Raw genomic sequence first — 25,484 nt, 5'->3', positions numbered from 1 at the left:
CTGCAGGAATAGAACAATAGTGAGGACTAGGATGCAACAAGGCTGCTGATGTGGTTAGAGAGAAGGGAGAAAGGGCCTCTGCTAGGCCTCTACTCCTCCTAACAACCTTACATAAAAATTCCCTTGTTGACGCGCTCTCACATTCCTCATGGTAGTTTTCTCATCTTTTCTGCTTGCTAGCCTCAAATGTGCTCCCAGCCCTTATCACTCTCAGCATTCAGCCTTTCCTAGTCTACTGAGAACAGACACTCAGGAGATGTAGTATGGTGTAGTAGTTAAGCGCTCGACTCTGGCGCCACGCTGTCTGGGTTCAAATCCCAACTCTGACACTTGTCCCAACTGTGTGACTTTAGGCAAGTTTCTTAACCTCTGTTTCAGTTTTCCTATCTGTAAAATGAGGATAAAAATAGTACCCACCTCATAGGGTTGGTTTGAAGTTTAAACGAAAAACAGATAAAGCAATTAGAAAAATGCCTGCCACATAGCAAGTGTATACATGTTAGTTGCCATTAAAGCCATCCATTATGCGCTTATCCTTACTTCAAAATCTCTCACACCGAAGAGGTGGTGGTCCTTCTTGCCAAGGATAATCTTTCTAACTATGCTCTGGGTCTCACCCTTTCCTTCCTTCTTTCATACTTTCCTCTCCCCTCTTTTTTACTTAATTGAGATAGACTTCACAGATCATAACATACACCCTTTTAAAGTGTGCAGTTAGTGCTTTTTAGTATAGTCACAAAGTTGTTCAACCATCGCCACTATCTAATCTGAGAACATTCTCACCATCCCAAAAAGAAACCCCATACACGTTAGCAGTCACTTCCTATTTCCTCCCAACTGCACCCCCAGGCCTAGACAATCAAATCTACTTTCTGTCTCTAGATTTGCCTAATCTGAACATTTAATATAAATGGAATCATACAATATGTGACATTTTGTGTCTGGTTTCTTACACTTAACACTGTTTTTAAGGTTCATCCATGCTGTAGCATGTATTAGTACTTCATTCCTTTTTACAGCTGAATAATATTCCATTGTGTGGATAGACCACATTTTGTTTATCCATTCATCTGTTGATGGACACTTGGGTTGTTTCCATTTTTTGTTTACTTTATGTACATTCGTGTACAAGTTTTTGTGTGGACATATGTTTTCATTTCTCTTGGGAATATACTTAGGAGTGAACTTGCTGGGTCATGTGGTAACTCTACATTTAACATTTTGAGGAAACGCCAGTTATCCCAAAGTGTTGCACTGTTTCACATTCCGACAAGCAATGTAAGAGGAACCCTCCTACAATTTCCCCACTTTCTTTCCAACTCTTATTGCCTATTTTGTATTATGGCCATTCTAGCCCTCTCTTCCCTTTTGTATATTTATTTTACTCCTATCTATCTACTGGCTCTTGTTCTGTTTATAAAAATGCTTAGATTGTCCTTATGCTAAATAGGCATTTCCTGGACCCTGCCACTCCTCCAACACTGTTGATCACACTTCTCTAATATTTCCTCCTTTGGCTTCTGTGACACCACTTCTCCACATTCTCCTGCTTCTCCCCTGGTTCATCTTTCTCCTTTTCCACATAATGTAAGCATTCCTTAATACTCTGTCCTGTGCCACTCTCTCTCTCCTAGCAACCTCATCCATTCTCACATCTTCTACTATGGTTAACTTGACACAATAATTAACATCATATTTGTTGCTTCTATGCTGCTTTACAGTTCACAGAGCATTTTTATATATTGTCTCGCTTAAAATTCATGACAATCTGCAAGTGAGTTGACAATCTGCAAGTGAGTAGAGCAGGCAACTACTAACATAACTCCCATTTTACAGATAAGAAATCTGAAGATCAGGGGACTTTCTAGCTCAAGGTCTCAGAACTAGAAAGTGTCAGAACTAGCATTAGAACCCAGGATCATCTGAATCTGAGTCACTACATGTTCTCACCACTGCCTTCATGAAGCCTTTCCTGATCACTCCACGTCGGCATAGACTTTCCTTCCCTCAGTGTCCATGTACCTGTTTCATGGAGTGCATCATTCTGCCTTGAATTGATTGTATGCATCTCTTATTAAAATGTTTGTTCCTTGAGGGCAAGAACCACATCCTATTTCTCTTTCAACCTCCAATGCTTCTAGAATAGTGAGTGCTAAGCTTATAGAAGGTAAACAATAATGTTTGTGGAATTGAATTGATCTTCACCTGCCAAATTGTTCCAGAAATTTATCTAACACTATCAGCTTAATCTCCTTCCCATTGGGATGGCTGATTTCATGGCACCAGTTTTTCCTGTATGCTCCAGCATGTCTCAAAACCCCTCTAGAAAGACCAAGGTGAGGTCATCAATTAACTAGGTAATACACTCCAAACCCTTGTTACTTTAAGTAGAGGTCATTAAGGCCAAAAACAACACATTTGAATTGTTCCAGTTCTCTATTGTGTTTGGCAATACAGATTGAAACTGAGTCTCCTTGCCTCACTGTATGAATGAGGCTTCCTGGGACAGCAAATACCTCTCATCAATTATAAGATCATGACCCTTATTTGGCTAAAACCCTAGATGGAATTTCCTCAGTTTTAAGCAAGAATCTCAGAATGGTGCAAATAGTTTCTGCCCCAGAGATCTTTTCCCAAGAGTGTTCAACAGGCTGTATTACCTTTCCAAAACCCTAACTCTGCAAACTCAACTAACTAGAAGAGCATACACTTACTTGGGATGGGTGGTAGCTATTCTAGAAAACTCATTGTCCCACATGGGTCTCCCAAAGAAGGTTTTCTGTTTCAGACCAGTCAGGATGTCAGTGGCCTTGTCAAAGTTCAATGCTGCATGACCAGCCTGGAGTCAGAGAAATAAGAAATTAGAAAAAGCCGTCCTGATAGCTGTCTCTTCCTTCAGCCACTTTTAAACTTGGGTGTGAGGGCGAGGGCAGGTAGGAAATCATAAGAAATAATTATTTCCAATCAGCATGCACTATCTTTTGTCTAACATTCATCTTGTATCTAACATAGGAATTAGTGTGTTGTTCGAACTCACAATGTTGCTGTTCCATCCGGTGAGGAAGAGACGGTAGTTTAGAAAACCCACTTTGCCTAATTCCTCCATCTCCTGTTCCAGGGAAGCCAATAGGTCATTGAACCAGGCAAAGGCACCTGTCTCCCTGCAGATCCAGTAGAAATAGATCTGGAATCAGCAAGAAAAAACATAACCTTACTAAGTGCCCTTTACGATGTACACTGCGGTGATGTGATTATGTATATATACTCTATATTTGTTGATCAAGTCTAAGGGTGACCTGAAAAATCACCTCTACAAAGCCACAGACCGTAAGCAGCATGAATGTCCAGAGTCCTGACAACTTCCCTTATAGAAAGAGATCTCCAACATCATCTTTGGTTCAAGGCGATTTTAAACTCCAAATTGAAAATGAAGACCCTGTTCTTATGGTAAATCTGTAGAAGCAGATGCCTTGGCAGAGAGAAGTGATCACTCACTCTCATAACTCCAGGGAGGGTTATCAATTGTAAAGAGCTTAGCCCATGAAAGCAACGGAACTGGAAGGCCCAGAGCAGATGAAAAGTGGTATGCAGGAGTGTACCGTTTGTGTTTTGAGGTTGTGATCAGCCCGCCGGAATTTGTACCAGATGGACTTCAAAATGGAAGCAAAAGGGGTGACCCCAATTCCTGCTCCGACCAACATAGCCACTTCATACTGGAAAACATCCTCACTGACAGTGCCAAAGGGACCATCCACCTTAATCCTGGCAGAAGACAGAAGACAATGGGCAAATGAAGTCTCACTTCCACCCCCAACCTCAAATATCCTTCCAGAGACATAGCTGTTCCCACGGTTGACTTCTGCCAATTTATTTTAATCATATTCTATTGTACCAGACTTAAGGTTCAATGAGGAATTGCTTTCTCTTTTCTGCCTCTCTGCATCCTGATCTGACTTTCTGCTGCTCTCAAGGACCTACCTGGGAAATGGTGAATGCTGTTGTTCAAAAGCCCTTATGAGATTTTCTGTCCAGTCCCCCACTGCTCGAATATGAATGGAGAAGAAGTCTTCCTCTGGAGCAGAAGTCAGGGTAAAGGGATGCCACTCCAGGTAAGAAATTGAGGGGCAATTAACAAAAATATACTGTCCCACTTCCATGCTGAAGCCACTCTTGTTCATCTGCAATTCCAAAACTTTGGATGGGTGCATGACAACCTATGAATGAAGCACAGAGACCAAAGGAGGCAAATTCAAATGGCGACAGGGGCAGGCAGATAAAGTAGATGAGTAAAGCTGGAGGGCTGGTGACGGTGGTGAACTGCAAGCACAAGTCCTTTCTAAAGGGGGCAGCAGTTACTTAGTCCAGACAACGGTTGCACTACGGAACCACGACTCAGCGTTGTCAGGTTGCCTGATTCCAAGAGAAGCCAGAAATGCCATTTTTTAATGTGAAAGCCGCCATCCAGATTTTTAAATGTTAGCAACCAATTCGACTTTTTGTTTTTATAATTTTATTTATTTATTTTTTCCCCCAAAGCCCCAGTAGATAGTTGTATGTCATAGCTGCACATCCTTCTAGTTGCTGTATGTGGAACGCGGCCTCAGCGTGGCCGGAGAAGCAGTGCGTCGGTGCGCGCCCAGGATCCGAACCCAGGCCGCCAGCAGCAGAGTGCGTGCACCTAACCGCTAAGCCACGGGGCCGGCCCTAATTCGACTTTCTAAACAATCAGTGTGTCAGCCAAACAAAATATGTCTGTGGGGCTAGATCTGATGCAGGCCACCTGTTTGCAGCCTCTGACATAGACCCATGCTGATGATTTCTGCCAAACCGCTCTTTCCCATAGTTCTGTCCAGCATTGGAGGAACTGAAGTATGTTGCCTCCAAGTTCTTTTATATTCCCTTCAGGGTGACAACATGGTGATTTATTTCTTTTTTTTTTTTTTTTTTATTTATTTTATTTTTCCCCCCAAAGCCCCAGTGGGTAGTTGTATGTCGTAGCTGCACATCCTTCTAGTTGCTGTATGTGGGACTCGGCCTCAGGATGAACGGAGAAGTGGTGCCTCGATGCGCACCTGGGATCCGAACCCGGGCCACCAGCATCGCAGCGCGCGCACTTAACCACCAAGCTACAGGGCCGGCCCGTGATTTATTTCTATAATCAGGAAGAACAGAACTCTTATCACAGCAAGGGGAAAGTATGTATTCTTTACCTTGATAATCTCAACCTTCTGCTGGGAGCGATAAATTCGGAGGATCCTTTCAAAGATATAAAAAACAACTGGTGCAAGGATCCACTTCCAAGACTGTACAGAGAGTAAAGAATGAGATTACACATTAATCTCTCGTTTAGGATTTATTTGTGTAGCAGTTCATTCCTTCAATCAATAAATATTTATTGAGTTCTCTGGTGCTTATCATTATTAAGCCACCACTTTCACCAAATCTTGAGGACGGAAATGGAAAGGAATAAACTACAATGGTTTTGTTTCCTAATCTGTTACTTATAAAGCAGATCATTTCCTGAAATTTTACAGGTCTCACCAGGAAGCAAAAGAAAAGCACAGAAATAAAATACATGGTAATTATATACTAATATACATAATATATATATTCTTAAATTACATATAAAATTTAATTTTAGGAATCCAAGACTGTTTTCCAGGACAACTGTCCAATCTGAAAAACCAACAGAGAAGGTAGATGTGAAATAGAAGCAGATGATTAAAAACAAAACAAAGTAACAAAAAAGGGAAAGTACTGACACTATTGGTACCAACAATATATAAACCTTGGTACTTATCCATCACCTCTTTTCTCAGGCACTCAAAACACCTAACATAGTAATATACTTTTTATCTTGTCCACATTTTTTTAAAAAGCAGACTTCCTATCCCTGCGTTCTCAACGGTAGCAGGTTGCTTCCACATGCACAGGAGCTACTAAAAATGTATTTCCTAGCAATGCTAAGTCATGTCTTTTCTTGCACAATTGCTCGAGCGTGACACATCCGAATATGTGGAATGAGGTTTCTTATGCTCTTTCTGGAAGATAACCTCCTTGGGTATCTCTAGGGAAGAAAGGTGCAGAAATGGGGCTAGTAAACTTGAGAGTGGGCATTATACAATTTGATGTTACTTCTTATTTGGAAAAAAATTCCCAGCTGAATTCAGAAGACCTGAAAAAATATATATTTAAGAAATGGCTATAACAATGTGGAAAAAAAAAAACTGGCCTCAGAAGTAATCAGAGAAATGAATATTAAAACAAAATAGCAATCTTTGACAAAGCATCTAAGAGCATACAACGGAGAAAGTAAAACAAAATAGCATTTTAGCATCTCAAATTGGAAAATAGCTTTAAACAACAATGCCCACCATTAACTCGGATGCAAAGAAATGGACACATTTACATGTGCTGGTGGAAGTGCAAATTAGTAGCATCTTCCCAGAGAGCAATTTGGCAATATATCTCAACAGCCTTGAAAGTATTCATTCTCTTTGACCCAGGAATTTTACTTCTAGGAAATGGAGCATAAAGAAATAATTAAGGTATGCACAAAGTATGTGAGTATAGTAATGGCCACATTATTTACTAAAAAAAAATGACAAAAATGGTATACCATACAGATTTTTTTTTTTTTGCCAATACCAAACTGTCTTTTTTTAATTTTTATTTTTGTTTATTGTTTTGTATTGAGATATAATTGACATATACCATTAATATTTGTATATATTGTGAAATGATCACCACAATAAGTCTAGTTAACATTCGTCACCATACATAGTCACAAAAAATTTTTTTTCTTGTGATGAGAACTTTTAAGATCTCTCTTGGCAACTTTCAAATATACAGTACAGTATTATTAACTCTAGTCACCATGCTGTAAATTACATCCCCATGACTCATTTACTTTATAACCAGAAGTTTATACATTTTGCCCTCCTTCACACATTTCACCCACTTTCCCCACTCCCTGCCTCTGGCAACCACCAATCTGTTCTCTGTATCTATGAACTCGGCTTTGTTTTTTTTAATTAGATACCACATATAACTGAGATCACATGGTATTTGTGTTTCTCTGTCTGACTTATTTCACTTAGCATAATGCTCTTAAGGTCATTAAAAATGACCATGCAGATGGTTTCCTTTGCTGTGCAGAAGCTTTTTAATCTGATATAGTCCCATTTGTTTATTTTTTCTTTTGTTTCTTTTGCTTGACTAGACATGGTATTCAAAAAGATACTGCTAAGACCAATGTCAACGAGTGTATTGCCTATATTCTCTTCTAAGAGTTTTATGGTTTCAGATCTTAATTAAAGTCTTTAATCCATTTTGAATTAATGTTTGTGTATGGTGTAAGATAATGGTCTACTTTCATTCTTTTGCACATGGCATTCCAGATTTCCCAACACCATTTATTGAACAGATCAACAAAACGAGAAAAGACAACCCACAAACTGGGAGAAAATATTTGCAAATCATATATCCGACAAGGGGTTAATTTCCAACATATATAAAGAACTCATACAACTCAACAACAAAAAAATGAACAACCCGATCAAAAAACTGACAGAGGATATGAACAGACATTTTTCCAAAGAAGATATACAGATGGCCAACAGGCACATGAAAAGATGTTCAGCAACACTAATTATTTGGGAAATGAAAATCAAAATTACATGAGAGGGGCTGGGCCAGTGGCGTAGTGGTTAAGTTCGTGTGCTCCACTTCGGCAGCCCAGGTTCGAGGGTTCGGATCCCAGGTGCAGACCTACACCACTCATCAAAACCATGCTGTGGCAGTGACCCACATACAAAATAAAGGGAGAAGGGCACAGATGTTAGCTCAGGCTAATCTTCCTCAAGCAAAAAGAGGAAGATTGGCAACAGGTGTTAGCTCAGGGCCACTCTTCCTCACCAAAAAACAAACAAAATAACTACAATGAGATATTGCCTCATACCTGTCAGAATGGCTATAATTACCAAGACAAGAAATAAGTGTTGGAGAGGATATGGAGAAAAGGAACTTTCATATACTGTTGGTGGGAATGCAAACTGGTGCAGCCATCATGGAAAACAGTATGGCGATTTCTCAAAAAATTAAAAATAGAAATACCATATGACCCAGCTATACCACTACTGGGTATTTATCCAAAGAACATGAAATCAACAATTCAAGGAGATGTATGCAGCCCTATATTCATCACAGCATTGTTCACAATAGCTAAGATGTGGAAGCAACCCAAGTGCCTGCTAATGGATGAATGGATAAAGAAGTGGTATATACATACAATGGAATACTACTCAGCCATAGAAAAGACAAAATCATGCCATTTGCAATAACATGGATGGACCTTGAGGGTATTATGCTAAGCAAAATAAGTCAGACAGAGAAAGAAAAACACCATATGATTCCACTCATAAGTGGAAGATAAACAAACACAGGGATAAGGAGAACAGATTAGTAGTTACCAGAGAGGAAGGAGGTGGGGGGAGGGCAAAAGGGGTAAAGGGGCATATATATATGGTGATGGATAAAAACTAGGCTATTGGTAGTGAATATAATATAGTCTATAGAGACACTGAAATATAATGATGTACACCTGAAATTTACACAATGTTATAAGCCAATATGACCTCAATAAAATAAAAAAAAATTACCATGTAGAAAAAAATGACAAAAAGTATATACCATACAGCTTTTTTAGAACAAATGTTTCAGAAGAATATTTGATAACAGAGGAAAGCACCCATGATATAGATTAAGGGGAAAAAATTATTACCTCTAGGTGGTAGAACTCTGAAATTTTTATTTTTATTTTTATTTTTTTTTTAAATTTGTATTGAATTCTTTTTTTTTTTTAATTTTATTTATTTGTTTTTCCCCCAAAGCCCCAGTAGATAGTTGTGTGTCATAGTTGCACAGCCTTCTAGTTGCTGTATGTGGGACGCGGCCTCAGCATGGCTAGAGAAGCAGTGCGTCGGTGCGCGCCCGGGACCCGAACCCGGGCTGCCAGCAGCGGAGCGCGCGCACTTAACCGCCAAGCCACGGGGCCGGCCCTGAAATTTTTATTTTCTTCTAAATATTTTTCTGTGTTTTCCAAACTTTCTACAATAAACATGTATTATTTTTATAATTTTTAAATGGAGAGAATATGGAGAGAGTATTTTTTTAATGTTTATGGAAGAAACAAATCAATACATTCAAACAGATGGCAAAACTGGTGTTCTCTCCCTTGGGGTATTATGTGACCAGTCAAAGCAACCCCCGAGTTGTAAGTACACCTTCAAATAGGCCAAATTTACCTAATCTCAGGTAATAGATGGGAAAAAGACAAAAGTTGAAGTGCAAGGTAAAACGGGATTAATCGCCTTAGCTAGTAAGGGGCTGATCAAGCTTTATAGCTTCCTGTCTTTAAGGGCCTCTTGTCTACTGGTCAAATAATATAGATCTCTGGTTATAGCTTACATGTTCCTCTGACTTTAGAAATGAAATGTGCTGTTAACAAATGCCAGGTATGTCTCTTTAAAATTATTTTTTAAATATGTAATACATGTACATGGCACAAAATTTAAAAGAACAAAAGGGTACACAATGAAAAGTAAATCTCCCTTCCATCCCTATCCCCCAGCTCCCCAGGGGCAATCAATGTTATTGCTTTGTGAATCCTTCTGGAGAATATGTATTTAAGTGATAATATTGCATTAAGTGCAAATGGTAGCAGATTATACACACTGCCCTGCCTTTTTTTCATTTAACATCTTAGAGGCTGGTCCATGTTAGTACCTTTAAGAGATGCCTCTTTCTTTTTAATGACTGCAGAGTATTCCATTGTAGGCAAGTCCTATAATTTAACTAGTCCCCTACTGATGGGCACTTATTTCCAATCTTTTGTTCTATCAAGCAACGAATACAATGAATAACCTAATACATGTAATTTAACACATATGCAGGGCCGGCCCCGTGGCTTAGCGGTTAAATGCATGCGCTCCGCTGCTGGCGGCCTGGGTTTGGATCCCAGGCGAGCACCGACACACTGCTTCTCCGGCCATGCTGAGGCCGCGTCCCACATACAGCAACTAGAAGGATGTGCAACTACGACATACAACTATCTACTGGGGTTTTGGGGAAAAAATAAATAAATAAATAAATAAAATCTTTAAAAAAAAAAAAAACACATATGCAAATATATTTTTAGAATATATTCCTGGAAGTAGAATTTTAAAGTTTGATAAATACTGCCAAATCACCCTTACAAGCAATGTGTCAGATGACACTCTCACCAGCAATGCATGACAGCACTGTCAATATAGCACATGAGTAAATTTTTTTATCTTTGCTAATCTGTTAGTTTAAAAAAAAAAGTATCTTGGGCCGGCCCCGTGGCTTAGCAGTTAAGTGTGCGCGCTCCGCTACTGGCGGCCCGGGTTCGGATCCCGGGCGCGCACCGATGCACTGCTTCTCCGGCCATGCTGAGGCCGCATCCCACATACGGCAACTAGAAGGATGTGCAACTATGACATACAACTATCTACCGGGGCTTTGGGGGAAAACAAGGAGGAGGATTGGCAATAGATGTTAGCTCAGAGCCGGTCTTCCTCAGCAAAAAGAGGAGGATTAGCATGGATGTTAGCTCAGGGCTGGTCTTCCTCAAAAAAAAAAAAAATCAATTAAAAAAAAAGTATCTTAATGTAGTTTTATTTTGCATTTCTTCTATTATGAATAACGTTAAGCATCACTTCATATATTTAAGATTAACATATATCTTCATTTCTGTGATCATTGTGTTCATATCTTCTATATCTTTTTTATCAGATTATTAGGCATTTTCTTATTGATTTATAGGAGTTATTTACATATTAGGAAATTCATTCATGGTCTGTGAGTTGTAAATACTTTTCCTACTTAGTAACTTGTCACCTGTCTTTATTTATGGTGGGTTTTTTTGCCATAAAAATTATAGATAGATAGATAATAAATTTCAATATTTATTCAAATTTATTATCTTTCGTTTTCTTATTTAGAAAGTATTTTTACTAATATTCCAGTATTAGAAAAAAAATTTCCCATGTGGTCTTAGGGTGCTTTTATGATTTCTTTCTTTCTTTTTTTTAATTTTATTGAGGTCACATTGGTTTAGAACATTGTGTAATTTTCAGGTGTACGTCATTATATTTCAGTTTCTATATAGACTGCATTGTGTTCACCACAAAAGTCTAGTTTCCATCCGTCACCATACAAATGTACCCCTTTACCCCTTTTGCCCTCCCCCCACCTCCTTCCTCTCTGGTAACCACCAATCTGTTCTCTGCCTTGATCCATGCATCCTTGATCCATATTTTAGTGTAAAGTGTGGAATAAAGGTACAGCTTTTTTTCTTAGATGGCTATTTTATTATCCTAAAAGAATTATCGAATAATCTTATTTCCCACTGATTTGAAATGCCAACTTTAGGGGATTTTTTGAAGATATTTTTCTCTTTCTAGATGAGGACTGAGCTGTTGCTCTTAATTCTGCATCTGATTTAAAGACTTGAATCATCCTCAGAGCACCGTGACGCACAAGTCAACCTTTCCCTTCAATTTTTTCCTCAATCTAACGTATTTTACAAGCAAGCAAAGGTAAAGCATAATATCCACGATAATTACCCTGAGGCACATCTCAAGTGTCCTGGAACCCAGTTTCTTGATCATCCACTACTAAAAGTAATTTCCAAGCGTGTTCTTATAACACCAAAGAAAGCTGACTTCAAGAATGCTCCAAAAAAAAAGTTGAACTCATAGAAACAGAGAATAGGAAGGTGGTTAACCAGGGGCTCGAGTGGGTGAGGGAAATGGGGAGATGCTGGTCAAAAGGTACAAGCCTTCAGTGACAAGACGAATAAGTTCTGGGGATCTAATGTACAGTAGGGTGACTATAGTTAATAATACTGTATAGTGTACTTGAAAGTTGCTAAGAGAGTAGATCTTAAGCATTCTCACCACAATAAAAAGGTAACTCTGTGAGGTGATACATGTGTTAATTAACCTCAGTGTGCTAATCATTTCACAAAGTATACATATATCATTCATCACATTGTATACTTTAAATATATACAATTTTATTTGTCAATTACCCCTTAATAAAGCCAGAAAAAAGAATGCTTTTCTTCCCCCCCAGAATTGACTGGGATTTCACAGCTAAGCTTTGGGACAGTACAGTGGTCAAGAGCACAATCTTTGGAACCTGAAAGGCCTGGGCTTGAATTCTGCTTCCACTAGTTACTTACTGTGAGAGCTTGACAGTTTTCTTCATATCTCTGAATCCTAGTCCTTTTGTCTCAAAATGGAGACAAAAAAGTACCTACCTCATAGGTTTTTGCTATGTATAAATGAAAAAATCCATGTTATACAGCAAACCTGGCACATGGTAAACACCATTAATAATGTGGGCTATCATTATTAGCTTTGGAGAGGGTCTCCCAACATGCAATAACCATGACTCCTTCCTTTTCAGGACCCCCTGCTAATAATAATTAATAGGTCCTTAATAGGAGCTCCAAGGTAGGAACATTGTAGATATATCCTCCATAGGACCCAGACCAGGGCTGAGCTAATAATGGTAATAATAATAACAACAATAACAATAACAGATCCTAACAAGAGTCTATCCTTGTCCATAGGGTTCTTACCTCAGCAGGGTGCCCTTCAAATTGGGGACGCTTGCAGTGGGAGTCACGATCATCCCACTTCTCGAAAGACTCTGCACACCTGTGAGGATGACTCTCCTCCATGCTCTCTTCTGTTTGACCCCGAACAATTCCACTGAGACAGACAAAGAAGGACAGTTTGCAGCAAAGAATTATGCAAGGTCAGGAGCTAGGGCATGAGAATGGGGGTTTGAGGACCTTACCCAATGCCATGAATACCTAAGCCGATGAAGTAGATGACAAATAAATGGTGTGTATACCAGAAGACCTCAAAATAACTCCTCCGGATAAACTCCATAGCTGAAGTCACCATGAGAACCAGAGCTATTGTGATGATCACTCCAGTGAGACCAGCAATGCTGGTGAATGTCACATACTCCACTGTCTATGAAAGGAGAAATTTCAGCCTGATACAATGTCCACCAAGGATACCATGTCCTTCCTGCTCATACCCAGATCCCAGATGCTTTGCCATTGAGTAAACTCACCATGTTTGGGGACTGGATGGGATTTAACCAAGAATTCCCCTCTTTCTCTTGATGAGATAGGCTGGAGAGAACGGAAGCAAGAGATCCATCTGTGGCCTGTCGGCTTCTGCTGTATCGTTCCAAGTTAAACAGGTGTGCAATGATGTGAATAGCTAAATGGAAAGACGCAAAGAAATGTGAAAGGTGTCTCAGGAACATAATGGCAAGCAAGCCCCACTAGAAAAGGAGAATCCTATGTACAGTGTCTAGCAGAATGCTGAGTCCACAGAAGGTGCCCAATGGACATTGAGGGCAGAGAGCTCCAAGATCTTTTTTATACTCACTCTGTTCCCAAAGGAATAGAATGTAAATTCCATGAAAATAGGCCTAGAACAGTGCCTAGCAAATAGTGGCAAGTGTTCAATAAATATTTTTTGTATGTCTACATGCATGGATGAATGAAACTAGACTCGGAATGCCTGGGAGCCTACAGTTTCATGGTTTGCCTCAGTTACCTGTGTGTAGGCAGATCATATATGCCACCAGCTTGTGGAAGGTGAGGTTGTGATCCAGTTGCTTTCTCGGGGTGCGCCTGCAAAACTACAAATGTAAAGTGATCAAGGTTAAGTGTCTCCAGGCAGCTTTATGAAATTCACTAACCCATAACCAACATGTCTTGCACAGAGCATGCCAATACCACCCACACTTGGCCATCCCCTTGGCTCCCAAAGGAGACCTCTGGCTTCCATTCCTAGGGGTTTGGTGTTGGGCTGTCCTACTGAGGAGTTCAGGGTCTCTTGTCTTTAATGTGATAGTTGACCTATGAGTGGTTGGGACTCACTGAGCAGGTGCCCCTCAGGAAGGACAGCAGATTTCGACACACGGGAATCAGGATCAGCATGCTGTTAAAATTCAGGCAGCGAGCAGAGGCTCGGGCCCAGGCCAACGCTGACTAGAGCAGAGAAGAGAAGAGATCATCAGCTGCTTCATCTCACCATTTAGCAGATAAGCAGGGGCCCAGTCCACTTGTCTGAGACCTGGAAATGGGCAGGGCTGCAGCTTCCTCCCCTCTTTCTCATTAGCTAGCACAATCAGTCCAGGCTCTCTGTTTGCAAACGACATAAAATTCACTGAACTTAATTTTCTTTTTTTTTTTTTAATTTTATTTATTTTTTTCCCCCAAAGCCCCAGTAGATAGTTGTATGTCACAGTTGCACATCCTTCTAGTTGCTGTATGTGGGACGCGGCCTCAGCATGGCCAGAGAAGCAGTGTGTCGGTGCGCGCCCAGGATCCAAACCCGGGCCGCCAGCATCGGAGCGCGCGCACTTAACCGCTAAGCCATGGGGCTGGCCCATGAACTTAATTTTCAATTAAGAAATTCCTGGGGCTAGCCTGGTGGCGTAGTGGTTAAGTTCGCATGCTCCACTTTTGTGGGCCGAGGTTCACGGGTTCAGATCCTGGGCACGGACCTACACACCGATCGTCAAGCCGTGCTGTGGCGGCGTCCCATATATAAAAAAAAGTAGAGAAAGATTGGCACAGATGTTAGCTCAGCAACAATCTTCCTCAAGCAAGAAGAGGATTGGCAACGGATGTTAGCTCAGGGCCAGTCATCCTCACAAAAAAATAAAAGAAATTCCTATAAGAATGGTTTGGAAATGTTTGACTATACATGTATCAATATGAATGAGAACAGGATTTAACGATCCCATGTTAACAAATACATTCTATGGGTGTAATACTTTGCAAGAATTATTTTTGCGTAATGCACTCAATTATGATTTTTTTGTGTGTGTGAGGAACACCAGCCTTAAGCTAACATTGATGCCAATCCTCCTCTTTTTTGCTAAGGAAGACTGGCCTTAGACTAACATCCATGCCCATCTTCCTCTACTTTATATGGGATGCCGCCACAGCATGGCTTAACAAGTGGGTGCGTTGGTGCTCACCTGGGATCCGAACCAGCGAATCCGGTGAACCCCGGGCCGTGCAGCAGAGCGCACGCACTTAACCACCTGCGCCACCGGGCCGGCCCCTCAATTATGATTTTATTTTTTGTCATTTGTAAAACAATCTTGAGGATCATATATATTTTTATTTGCATTTTAAATAAAGCCTATATATTTAGAGGTATAATTACAGATGGTGACTATTTTTTCTCTTTTCTGTATTTTCTAATGTTGCAAGTATAAGCATGTACCAATCATGTAATAAAAAAGATTTAACTGCTTATATTTAAGATGTCTTTAATAATTGTATAAAGCTTAGATAAAATTAGTGAATTCCGCAGAGCAAAAATTTTAAACTTAGGTAGAGATTTGAGAAGGGAGAACTGAGAACAGAATTTCAAACTGATTTCCTTGGGTGGCCAGGCAGCATACATCAAGATCAATCTGATCCAGCAGTAGAGGCTGCTAGAAAAGGAGACAAGGAATCAGTGCCTCAGAGAAGTATTTAGCCCAGAAACAGGCTTGATTAGGTATAGGCTGGATGGAATGTGCTCAACTCCATGGGAGCTAAGTTTGACTTCTCTCCTCAACTCTGTACAACTGGTCTCTGACTCGGTTCTATGTACTTGGGACTGCAGGCTACAGAGGGTGATAATCTTGCAGCAGCAGCTGAGGTGGTGGCAGCAGCCAGGCAATTTTTTTGCACTTCAGCTGACTGGCCAGCCTTTCATATGTGCCTGTCAATGACTTGCTAAAAGGAAGAATATGAATTAGAGTTAACAATTTCTCAGCTGTTTTCTAACTATCTTTTCGGCACAAAAACTATTTTTCCATACAACCTAAACCCGGGACAATGTGATGTCAGTTTAATAAGCTAGGTCGAGATCTGTCTAGCGTCGATAATGGCTTACAAATGTCAGGCAGTGCAGTGAACAAGGGCTGCCCTACTGTTTTCCATTTCTGGCTCTTCCACATGACCTGTGTTTTCTCCCTCTGCTGAGTCACAGTCCGACTGTTTTTGGTACAGCCAGTCTGTTCCATTTCTGAGTAAATTTTCTCTGCTCATCTCAAAGATCTTGCATTTCCACATTGGTTCCCACAGCTTGCTTATTTGAGTCACAGAGGTTTCTTCAAGCTAAAATTGGCAAGTTAATTGAAAATGTAGGACTATAATTTCACAGCTCCATATTCTGTGGGGGCTATCTATATGGGATGAATTCTTTTTAGAGCAACTCTTTTTTCCCCATTGCAGTACACTGAAATATCCTAATTCATATTGATTTTTCAACATGGACATTAACTGATGTTCTAATTCAACTGCTGCTGTCATTAATGCCTCATTGACTATGGATTTAAACTCCTTCCTCTGCTACTTATTTGCTCTGCTTCATAATGAATCAAGTAACTCTTTGTATTCTCCTAGAGGAAGCACGAATTTAATAAATACTCTACAGAATGATTAAATAAATTATGGCACCTCAATGCCATGGACTACTATGCTCTTAAAAGGATGAGTGCTATATGCAGTGGTGTAGGGGTGGTAAATATGTAACAATCAGCTTAAGGGGAAGGCGGAGGTCTTTTCCAGCACTTTCCTATTTACATGATGTAACTTCTCCCACCATGGCAGATTTCAAGATACCAACTTGATGTCACTGAACACCACTGAATGCAGAGTAGTGAAAAGATACACACAACTGGCTATTGCAAGCCGGTGTGAGCCGGTTTCAGCACATCACGGTTCCATACTCACATGGAAAGATATCTGAGATACATTAAGTATAAGAAGCAATTTCCAGCCAATATCTACAATGTGATCTCTTTTTGGTTAAAACAAAAAACTTTGTGTCCTGCTCTATGTGTTATCAAAACTCATAGAACAGTACACCAAAAAAGAGCAAATTTTACTGCATACAGAAAATAAATAAGTAAATAAGAATAGTACCTACCTCAAAAACAACAACAAAACCTATATGTCTGATACATTTGTGAGCATGTCAGTGTGTTTATATAGACACACACACCAAACTATTAACAGTGGTTATCTCTGGGGAGAGGGATGGGAGGGCTTTTCACATTTTACTTGTACACTTCTAGATCATTTGATCTCATTGAAAGCAGTATTATTTATTTTCTTTTATTGTTTTTGAAAGCAGTATTATTTATAATTAATTTTTTTAGTAAAGAGGATTTTTAAAAATATAATGTCCACAGGATATCAGCATGATTCATTTTTCTGCTGCTTTTTGGTCATAAAACAGTTCAGCTCTTAATAACTAGTCACATTTATTGCATCATTCTCTTAATAAAAAGCTATTTTTAAAACAAATTAACACTTCCTTTGGAGTTATATTTTCCAAAGAAGGATCAAGGACCAACATTTAAAATGGAAAACAGCAGGGTAAAATAAGCCATGAACAAAACATTCAAATTAGTTGCAATCTCAACATGGATCCTTTGATTATGGAGAGAAAAGAAGGATTTTTAAAAAGGACAAGCTGTCTTTAAACATGTACATTGGGTGGGTCTTTGTGGAAAGCTAACAAAAAAAGGCACCGTCAAGATGAAAGTGATTTAACCAAATCCCTTACCTGTTACTGAATAACTGACTAGAGCTAGCAGTCAAATTTGCTTTTCTAATCAGGTAGTGGCCAGATTAATGAGCCTGTAAAAAACCATTCTCACCTCTATGCTTCTTCCTGGTCACCTCCACACCAAAGTGCCCTACCCACTCCCAACCCTTCCTCTTCTGTTCTTAATCCACCACTTCCCCGCCTTCTCTAACCTGTTACTTTGACCTAACTCCACCTGTCTGCAGGCCTTGAGTTCTGCAGCACCATCCACTCCATAGACACCTCCTCCCTGCCCCCACCCCACCCCCAGTATTCCTCTGGTAGAGAGGTATTTGTGAGATCAGTCCACAGCGGTGGTTTTCAAATGGTCCGTTTATTTGTTTTTGTTTTTGTTTTTCACTTTAGGTCACTTTATTTTTTATTTTTAAATTTTTTTAAATTTTTTGTTTATTGCAGTAACATTGGTTTGACAACAGGGATGGACATTGAGGGTATAATGCAAAGTGAAATAAGTCAGAGGGAGAAGGTCAAATACCGTATGATTCCCTTCATTAAGTAGTAGATAATAACAACAATAAACAAACACATAGGGACAGAGATTGGATTGGTCGTTTATTTGTTTTTAACCAAACTCTTTCTTAAAATCATAAGCAGGAGTCCATTAGACAGATAAAGGCTGCTTTGGTTGACACAGGGGCAGGGGCAGAAGCACTGCCCAGTTAGCCTTCCCCTCACACCCTGTAGGAGCACCTGAGCTTCTGTGGAAACCAGTTTGAAAATCACTGCTTAATAGTTTTCTTTATTGTGTGCTTTCATTATTGGGTCCGGGGAGTATACCCTAGATAGTGTTGTCAGATTTAGTGAACAAAAATACAGGATGCTCAGCTAAATTTGAACTTCAGATTAAAAAAATGAATAATTTTGGGGGCAGGGCTGGTGGCGTGGTGGTTAAGTTCACGCACTCCACTTCAGCAGCCCGGGTTCGTGGGTTCAGATCCCAGGCACCAACCTACACATTGCTCATCAAGCCGTGCTGTGGCAGCGTCCCACATACAAAATAGAGGAAGACTGGCACAGATGCTAGCTCAGGGCCAATCTTCCTCACCAAAAAAAAAAAAAAAAGAATAATTTTTTAGTATACCTATGTCTGATGCAATATTTGGAACACACTTATACCAAAAAAAATGATTTGTTATCTTTCTGGAATTCAAATTTAACTGGGCATCCTGTATTTTTTCTGGAAACCCTAGTCCAAGAGGAAATCAAGGCACTGGGTCTCAAAGGAGCCAGGGTCAGAGAGAAGAAAAAACTATATTCCCCACATCACAACTGTGGTACTCACCCCCAGGATTTCTCTTGTGTAGAAGTACTTGATACCCTTCTCATACACCAGGAAAGTGTGCACAAACAGGAAAACATTCAGCCCCAACCAAATAGCCTAGAGGAGGAAAAAACAAGCAAAGAGTAAAGTGAAATTTGGGTATGAGAAGGAGTAGATGAGGGATAGGAAATAGTGTCACCATTTTGGCTATTTTGTGTTTATCTGTTCTCATTTTAAATGAATACAAGCCTTTTAGTATCTAACTTACTTTCAGAGTGAGTTAGCACTTCAAGATGTGCATTAGCCACTATCAAGCAGGGCCCAGGCCCAGGGCCAAATCTAGTTTACCACTTGTTTAGTGGCTTGTAAAGCCTACAAGCTATGAACGGTTTTCATTTTTTTTTTGTTTTCACATTTTTAAATGGTTGGAAAAAATCAAAAGAAGAATAATATTCCATGACAGCTGAAAATTATATGAAATTCGAATTTCAGTGTCCATAAATAAAGTGGTATTGGAACTTAGCCATGCCTACTTATCTCCGTATTGTTTATGGCTGTTTTCATGACTCAACGGAAACGTTGAATAGTTGTGACAGAGACCATATGGCCTGCAAAGCCTAAAATATGTACTACCTAGCCCTTTCGAGAAAACATTTGCCAACTTCTAGACTACAGCATTCAAACTATTGCACCTAAAGGATGGCAAGAAGTGAATAAATGGATTTCTAAAGAATCGAAAAATAAATTTAACATCTATAACAATACCCATCTGCAAAGGACTAAACCATTCCAGATGGGCCTGCCTCTTTAATTATACCCTGACACACATTTTTCCGTTTTTAGATTGTGCGTGTTTTTTTAAATTAACCTATCATTGCTTTGGACTCACTTGAGCTCTCTCCTTTTTTTTTTTGTGAGGAAGACTGGCCGAGGGCTAACATCCATGCCCATCTTCCTCCACTTTATATGGGACGCCGCCACAGCACGGCCTGACAAGCGGTGCATCGGTGCGCGCCTGGGATAGGAACCGGTGAACCCCCGGCCGCTGCAGCGGAGCGCACGCACTTAACCGCTTGCGTCACTGGGCCGGCCCCTCACTTGAGCTCTTAAGACTGCTTTTATCCATCCCAAGCTCTGTCTCTGCACCGGCAGGGGCGGGGGAGATTTGGAACCCACTGCCCATTGCCTTAGAGACCAACCAAATGGGCTCTAGCTCAAGCTTGGACTTGCTGGTCTGTAACTGAGCAGGACTCTAGGGCCCTGGGATGCCTCTAATATATATCCTTGGCCCCAGGATGGATCAGAACCATCTCAGCCCCACGGCTAGAGGGCCTTTATCCTAGAACATGGCCCATTCAGATTCCCTAGATCTGGACCCCTCGCACACCTTTAGCAGCATGGCATAGTGATTTAAAGTGTGATATTGGAGTCAAACTCCTTGGGCTCAAAGTCTAGCTCTACCACTTTCTAGCTCTGTAATTTTAGACAGACATGTGATTTAACATCTCTGAACCTCAATTTCTTCACCTGTAAAATGAGGATAATAACAATATCTACCTCACAGCAATGCTGTGAGTCTTACGTGAAATAATGCATGTGAAGTAATGAATACAATGCTTGGTGCATAGTAAGAGCTTAACAAATGCTGGCTACAGAGTTGCATCGTTACCAGACTGGCTTTACCAATCACTTTCTTCCTGAATCCTTTGCTCAGACACACTTTCCAGAGTTGAATGTCTCACAGAGATTCTTTGATCCTAATGGAAAAAGAGAGATGAAAGCCACAGATACCTCAAGATTCAGAAGACAGAGGAGAGAAATTTATTTAGAGGGAGCAGAAATATTTCAGGATCCTAGAGGGACACAGAAACAAAGAACTCTGTGTCAGCCCATCATGAATTGTAGGCAAGGTGAATGATGAAAAATAGTGACATCTGGGAGCAAGGAATTCCATTTCCCACCTTCACTATCATTTCCTCCACTATGAATGGAAAAGAAAGTGGAGTAGAAGACCTGGCAGAAAAGAGGAGTAAAAATATTTTTTGAGTAATTTATTTTTCATTTAAAAAATTAGTGCATAGGAGTATATGTCAGAGATAGCAAGAAGTCGGAGCCTGCCAGCAGGATTGGTGGGGGATGGAAATTCAAAGCTAGATAGTTAAATGTGAGTCACCACCATGGGCGATGAACTCTTCAAGCAAAAAATAAGAGAGGGATAAAAAGCACAGAGGATTTTAATGCGAGAAATACCCTTATATTTGTATCTAATCTAGTCACTTCATTAATCCCCGCCACACACATACACACACAGGTGATCTGAAGTCTAGAGAGGATAAATAATTTGATCAAAGTCACCCAATTAATAGCATAACTGAAACTAATTCCAAGGTTCCCTGTCTCCTAATTTAGTGCAACAGGAATTAAATATAGGGCATTGAGTGTTGAAAATATGTCATAGGATAATGTGCCAAAATAAGCACTTGGCCTTTCACTAAATGCAAAACAAACAACCCTCCAGGGGAACATGACTGCTCTGCACACCTTTTTCCCTGGAGCACCTGGGTAGTCCTATGGGACCCAAAGGAAAACAAGGAAGAAAGAGAGAAGCCCAGGAGGAGCAATGACATGAAGATCTAGGAAAGTGACAAAGGACACAGGGAGTCCCAGGCTCAGGGGTGGCTCAGAAATGGAAGAATAAGAGTGGGGAAATGTGTGTGCATTAGGAGGAAGGGATTGTGCACATGTACTGTGTAAAGGAGTTCTGGCCTGAACACAAGGAAGCTGGGTTTGAGTGACGGCTCTGCAATCAATTCACTTTTTCTCTTGTAAAATCAAGGAGTTGGTTTATATCTGCACTATGCAATGCCATAGCCACTACCCACATATGGCTACTGAGCATTTGAAATGTGGCGCGTCCTGATTGAGATGTGCTGTAAGTGTAAATTACACTTCAGATTTCAAACTTTTGGTAAAAATAAAAGAATATAAATTCTCATTAATATTTTCAATATTGATGACATGTTGAAAGGATAACTTTTTTTTTTTTTTTTTTTTGCTGAGGAAGATTCGCCCTGAACTAACATCTGTGCCAATCTTCCTCTATGTTGTATGTGGGTCGCTGCCACAGCATGGCTGCTGGTGAGTGGTATAGGTCCATGCCCAGGAACTGAACCCGGGCTGCTGAAGTGGAGGGCACCAAACTTAACCAGAGGGTCAGCCCTAATATTTTTGATATATTGGATTAAATGAAATATATTACTAGAAATTAATTTCACCTATTTCTTTTTACCTTTTTCAATGTAAGTATTAGAAAATTTAAACATTTCATATGTGGCTTACATTATATTTCTAGTGGACAGCGCTGGGCCAGATGATCTCTAAGATCACTTCTATCTCAAACATTCAATGATTTTATGAAATCTTGATGTGAGGCAGTATAGGAAGGACGAAGAGAAATTAATGCCCCATGGCAGTAGTTAGAAATGATGGAAGAGAAAAAGAGAAGACAGAAAATGAAAACTGAGGGCCGGCCCCGTGGCTTAGCAGTTAAGTGCGCACGCTCTGCTGCTGGCGCCCCGGGTTCGGATCCTGGGCGCGCACCGACGCACCGCGTCTCCCGCCATGCTGAGGCCACGTCCCACATACAGCAACTAGAAGGATGTGCAGCTGTGACATACAACTATCTACTGGGGCTTTGGGGGAAAAAATAAATAAATAAAATTATAAAAAAAAAAGAAAATGAAAACTGATTGAAATTCTAAGTACTTGTGGCTTGACAACATGAACAATTGCATATCTTTTGTCTCTTTAGCAATCAATTTCTCGAGTTGGTTTTTTTCCTTTTCTAAAATGGTGAAATATATCACACACAGAAGAGTACATAAAACATACATATGTAATTCTAGAGTTGGACTTTTTAATTAACTGGCCTTGATAAGCCCAATATTGGCATGGAATCTTTCCCTTTCAAATAACTTTACAAATATTAACAAACATGATGTCTCCTTACTCTGTTAAGAGTAATTAATGGGAAATGAAACACCACTTACCAGAATCAAAACTGAGAGCCACTGGTTAATCACCCAGTTTCCCATTGTCAAGAGGTGATATGGAATCTCTCTAGGCAGCAGGGAAGATTCAGCAACCTGGATTCTGGAGTTCTTCAGGGTTGGGATCTTTGTCCAGCTCAGTGTCTGCGAGTCTTTAAGATGTGAAAGATGCACATCTACCCACAAAGCTTCCAGGAATGAATAAGTGCATTTTGCCTTCCTCCTCGGAATGGAACTATATTACCAGCCCTACCTATGAGAACCACAGGGGTTTTCCCTGGTGGGGTTTTATCCCTTCAGGAAATAGCAATCTTCTTGAGTGAGAATATACTCTCTCATCATCTTATCAACATGACCTAATGTGAGGCATTGCCTTCCTTGATGAGACATTTGCTAAGTTTTCTCACAACAAAAACAGTTGGCTGGGGCTATAAACAGATGACCTCAGGAGAAGCAGGGCAGAGAGCAATCACGTTAAGGAAATTGCTTTAAGGTGGGCTTTCAGAAGAGCCGCTGCATCTGCCAGCTGCAATTTGGACTTCAGCCTGGCTAGCCAGAAACTTCAGCATCTGGAGGATGATCTGGCTCTGGGGACAGCTTGATTGGCTGGCAGGACAAGTGAAAAGAATGGCCAAGTAGACTAAGAGAAAATTTAGCAGATATAAATGTACACCTCGGTTCAAAAAACAGAGTCAGAGGATGCAAAATGAGGGAGGGGATTGTCTCCTAGTATAATGGATTAGCTCGAGTTCTGGGGGGCACTATTTTTTTCCTTCTCTAAAATGGTGAAGTATATCATACACAGAAGGTGTATAAAACATACATTTGTAATTTAAAGAATAATATTAAGGAATGAATATCTATGTACTCACTACCTAGGTTAAAAAAATAGAACTTTTATTTCCAGGATCTTAAAGCCCTCTGTGTGTCCCTCCCTGATCGCATCCCCCTTCTTTCCCTCTCCTTCCCCCAGCCAATGTAACCACTATCCTGAAATGAGCAGGGTGGCAATGGGGATCATTGCCTTGTTTTTCTTTATAGTTTACTAACTAAATGCATCCCTAAACAATGTATTGTTTAGTTTTTCCTATTTTTGAACTTAATAAATGGAACCTAGCTGTTTATATGTATGTATGCTTCTGTGATTTGCTTCTTTTACTCAACATTGTGTTTTTGAGATTTATACATGTTGGTACATGTAGTTTCAGTCCATTTACACTACTATATAATATTCCATTGCATGAATATACCATAGTTTATTTATTCATTCTACTATTGTTGGATATGATGATGGGACAATGTTGATGGAATGATGTACATATGCTACAGTTTCTCTAGGGTATATACCCTGGAGTGGAATTTCTGTCTCCTGGGAATGTTCAACTTTACTACATAACACCAAACCCTTTTCCAAAGTGCTCACATAAATGTATATTCCAATGAGCCGTAAATGAAAATTCCAGTTCCTTCAAATGCTTACCAACACTTGGTATTTTCTAGACTTTTTTATTTTTATGATTCTAGTGAGAGTGAAATACTATTTTATTGTGATTTGAATTTTCATTTCCCTGATTACTAGTGAGGCTGAGCATGTTGTTTATGTTTTTTTTTTTTTTCTGTGAGGAAGACTAGCCCTGAGCTAACATCCGATGCTAATCCTTCTCTTTTTTTTTGGCTCAGGAAGATTGGCCCTGGGCTAACATCCATGCCCATCTTCCTCTACTTTATATGGGAGGCCGCCACAGCATGGCTTGAATAGAAATGAAACACCACTTACCAGAATCAAAACTGAGAGCCACTGGTTAATCACCCAGTTTCCCATTGTCAAGAGGTGATATGGAATCTCTCTAGGCAGCAGGGAAGATTCAGCAACCTGGATTCTGGAGAAGTTCTTCAGGGTTGGGATCTTTGTGCTCTGCTCCGGCAGCCCAGGTTCACAGGTTCAGATCTTGGGTGCAGACCTACACCACTCATCAAGCCATGCTGTGGAGGATAAAATAGAGGAAAATTGGCACAGATGTTAGCTCAGGGCCAAACTTCCTCGTGAAAAAAAAAGAGAACTTCTAATATAATGTTGAACAGAGGAAGTAATAGTGAGTCCCTTGTCTAATTCTTAGTTTCCAAAGGGGACTTTTTTCAAAATTTCACCCTTAAGTATGATGTTTGGTGTAGCTTTTTGTAGATACCTGGCTGTATATTCTTATTTTACTTTACTTTAGGCTCAAAAGCTAATATTTATTTAAAGTAAGAAAAGAAATCACAGCACATTTTTTGTGTATGTGTGAGGAAGATCAGCCCTGTGCTAACATCTGCCAATCCTCCTCTTTTTTTGCTGAGGAAGACCGGCCCTGGGCTAACATCTATGCCCATCTTCCTCCACTTTATATGGGACGCTGCCACAGCATGGCTTGCCAAGCGGTGATTTGGTGCGTGCCC

The 25,484-nt window shown here is 40.1% G+C and overlaps 1 protein-coding gene across 2 annotated transcripts in view; it reads right to left on the bottom strand.

The window, feature by feature from the left end:
- NOX1 (NADPH oxidase 1) overlaps positions 1-25,028 on the bottom strand; it is a 28,286-nt gene extending 3,258 nt beyond the window's left edge. Inside the window, exons 1-13 of one of the 2 annotated variants that reach the window (XM_087427705.1) lie at positions 24,826-25,028; positions 23,049-23,200; positions 19,021-19,116; positions 13,997-14,107; positions 13,671-13,755; positions 13,177-13,328; positions 12,892-13,073; positions 12,671-12,803; positions 5,211-5,303; positions 3,979-4,214; positions 3,600-3,762; positions 3,038-3,184; positions 2,715-2,839 (exon numbers count right to left, since the gene is read on the bottom strand). In XM_087427705.1, the coding sequence (XP_087283831.1) occupies positions 2,715-2,839; positions 3,038-3,184; positions 3,600-3,762; positions 3,979-4,214; positions 5,211-5,303; positions 12,671-12,803; positions 12,892-13,073; positions 13,177-13,328; positions 13,671-13,755; positions 13,997-14,107; positions 19,021-19,116; positions 23,049-23,093 (1,568 nt within the window). In that variant the 5' untranslated portion in view covers positions 23,094-23,200; positions 24,826-25,028. Of the gene's footprint in view, positions 1-2,714; positions 2,840-3,037; positions 3,185-3,599; positions 3,763-3,978; positions 4,215-5,210; positions 5,304-12,670; positions 12,804-12,891; positions 13,074-13,176; positions 13,329-13,670; positions 13,756-13,996; positions 14,108-19,020; positions 19,117-23,048; positions 23,265-24,825 lie in introns of those variants that run through there. The other variant, XM_004440996.3, reaches the window with a different exon arrangement.
- Positions 25,029-25,484: the final 456 nt, after the last annotated feature.

This window comes from Ceratotherium simum, chromosome X, assembly GCF_057802395.1.
Source record: "Ceratotherium simum simum isolate JZ-2026a chromosome X, ASM5780239v1, whole genome shotgun sequence".
Lineage (NCBI taxonomy): Eukaryota > Metazoa > Chordata > Mammalia > Perissodactyla > Rhinocerotidae > Ceratotherium > Ceratotherium simum.
Note: the sequence above shows the minus strand (reverse complement) of the source record. Positions and strands in the feature narration are given on the sequence as shown.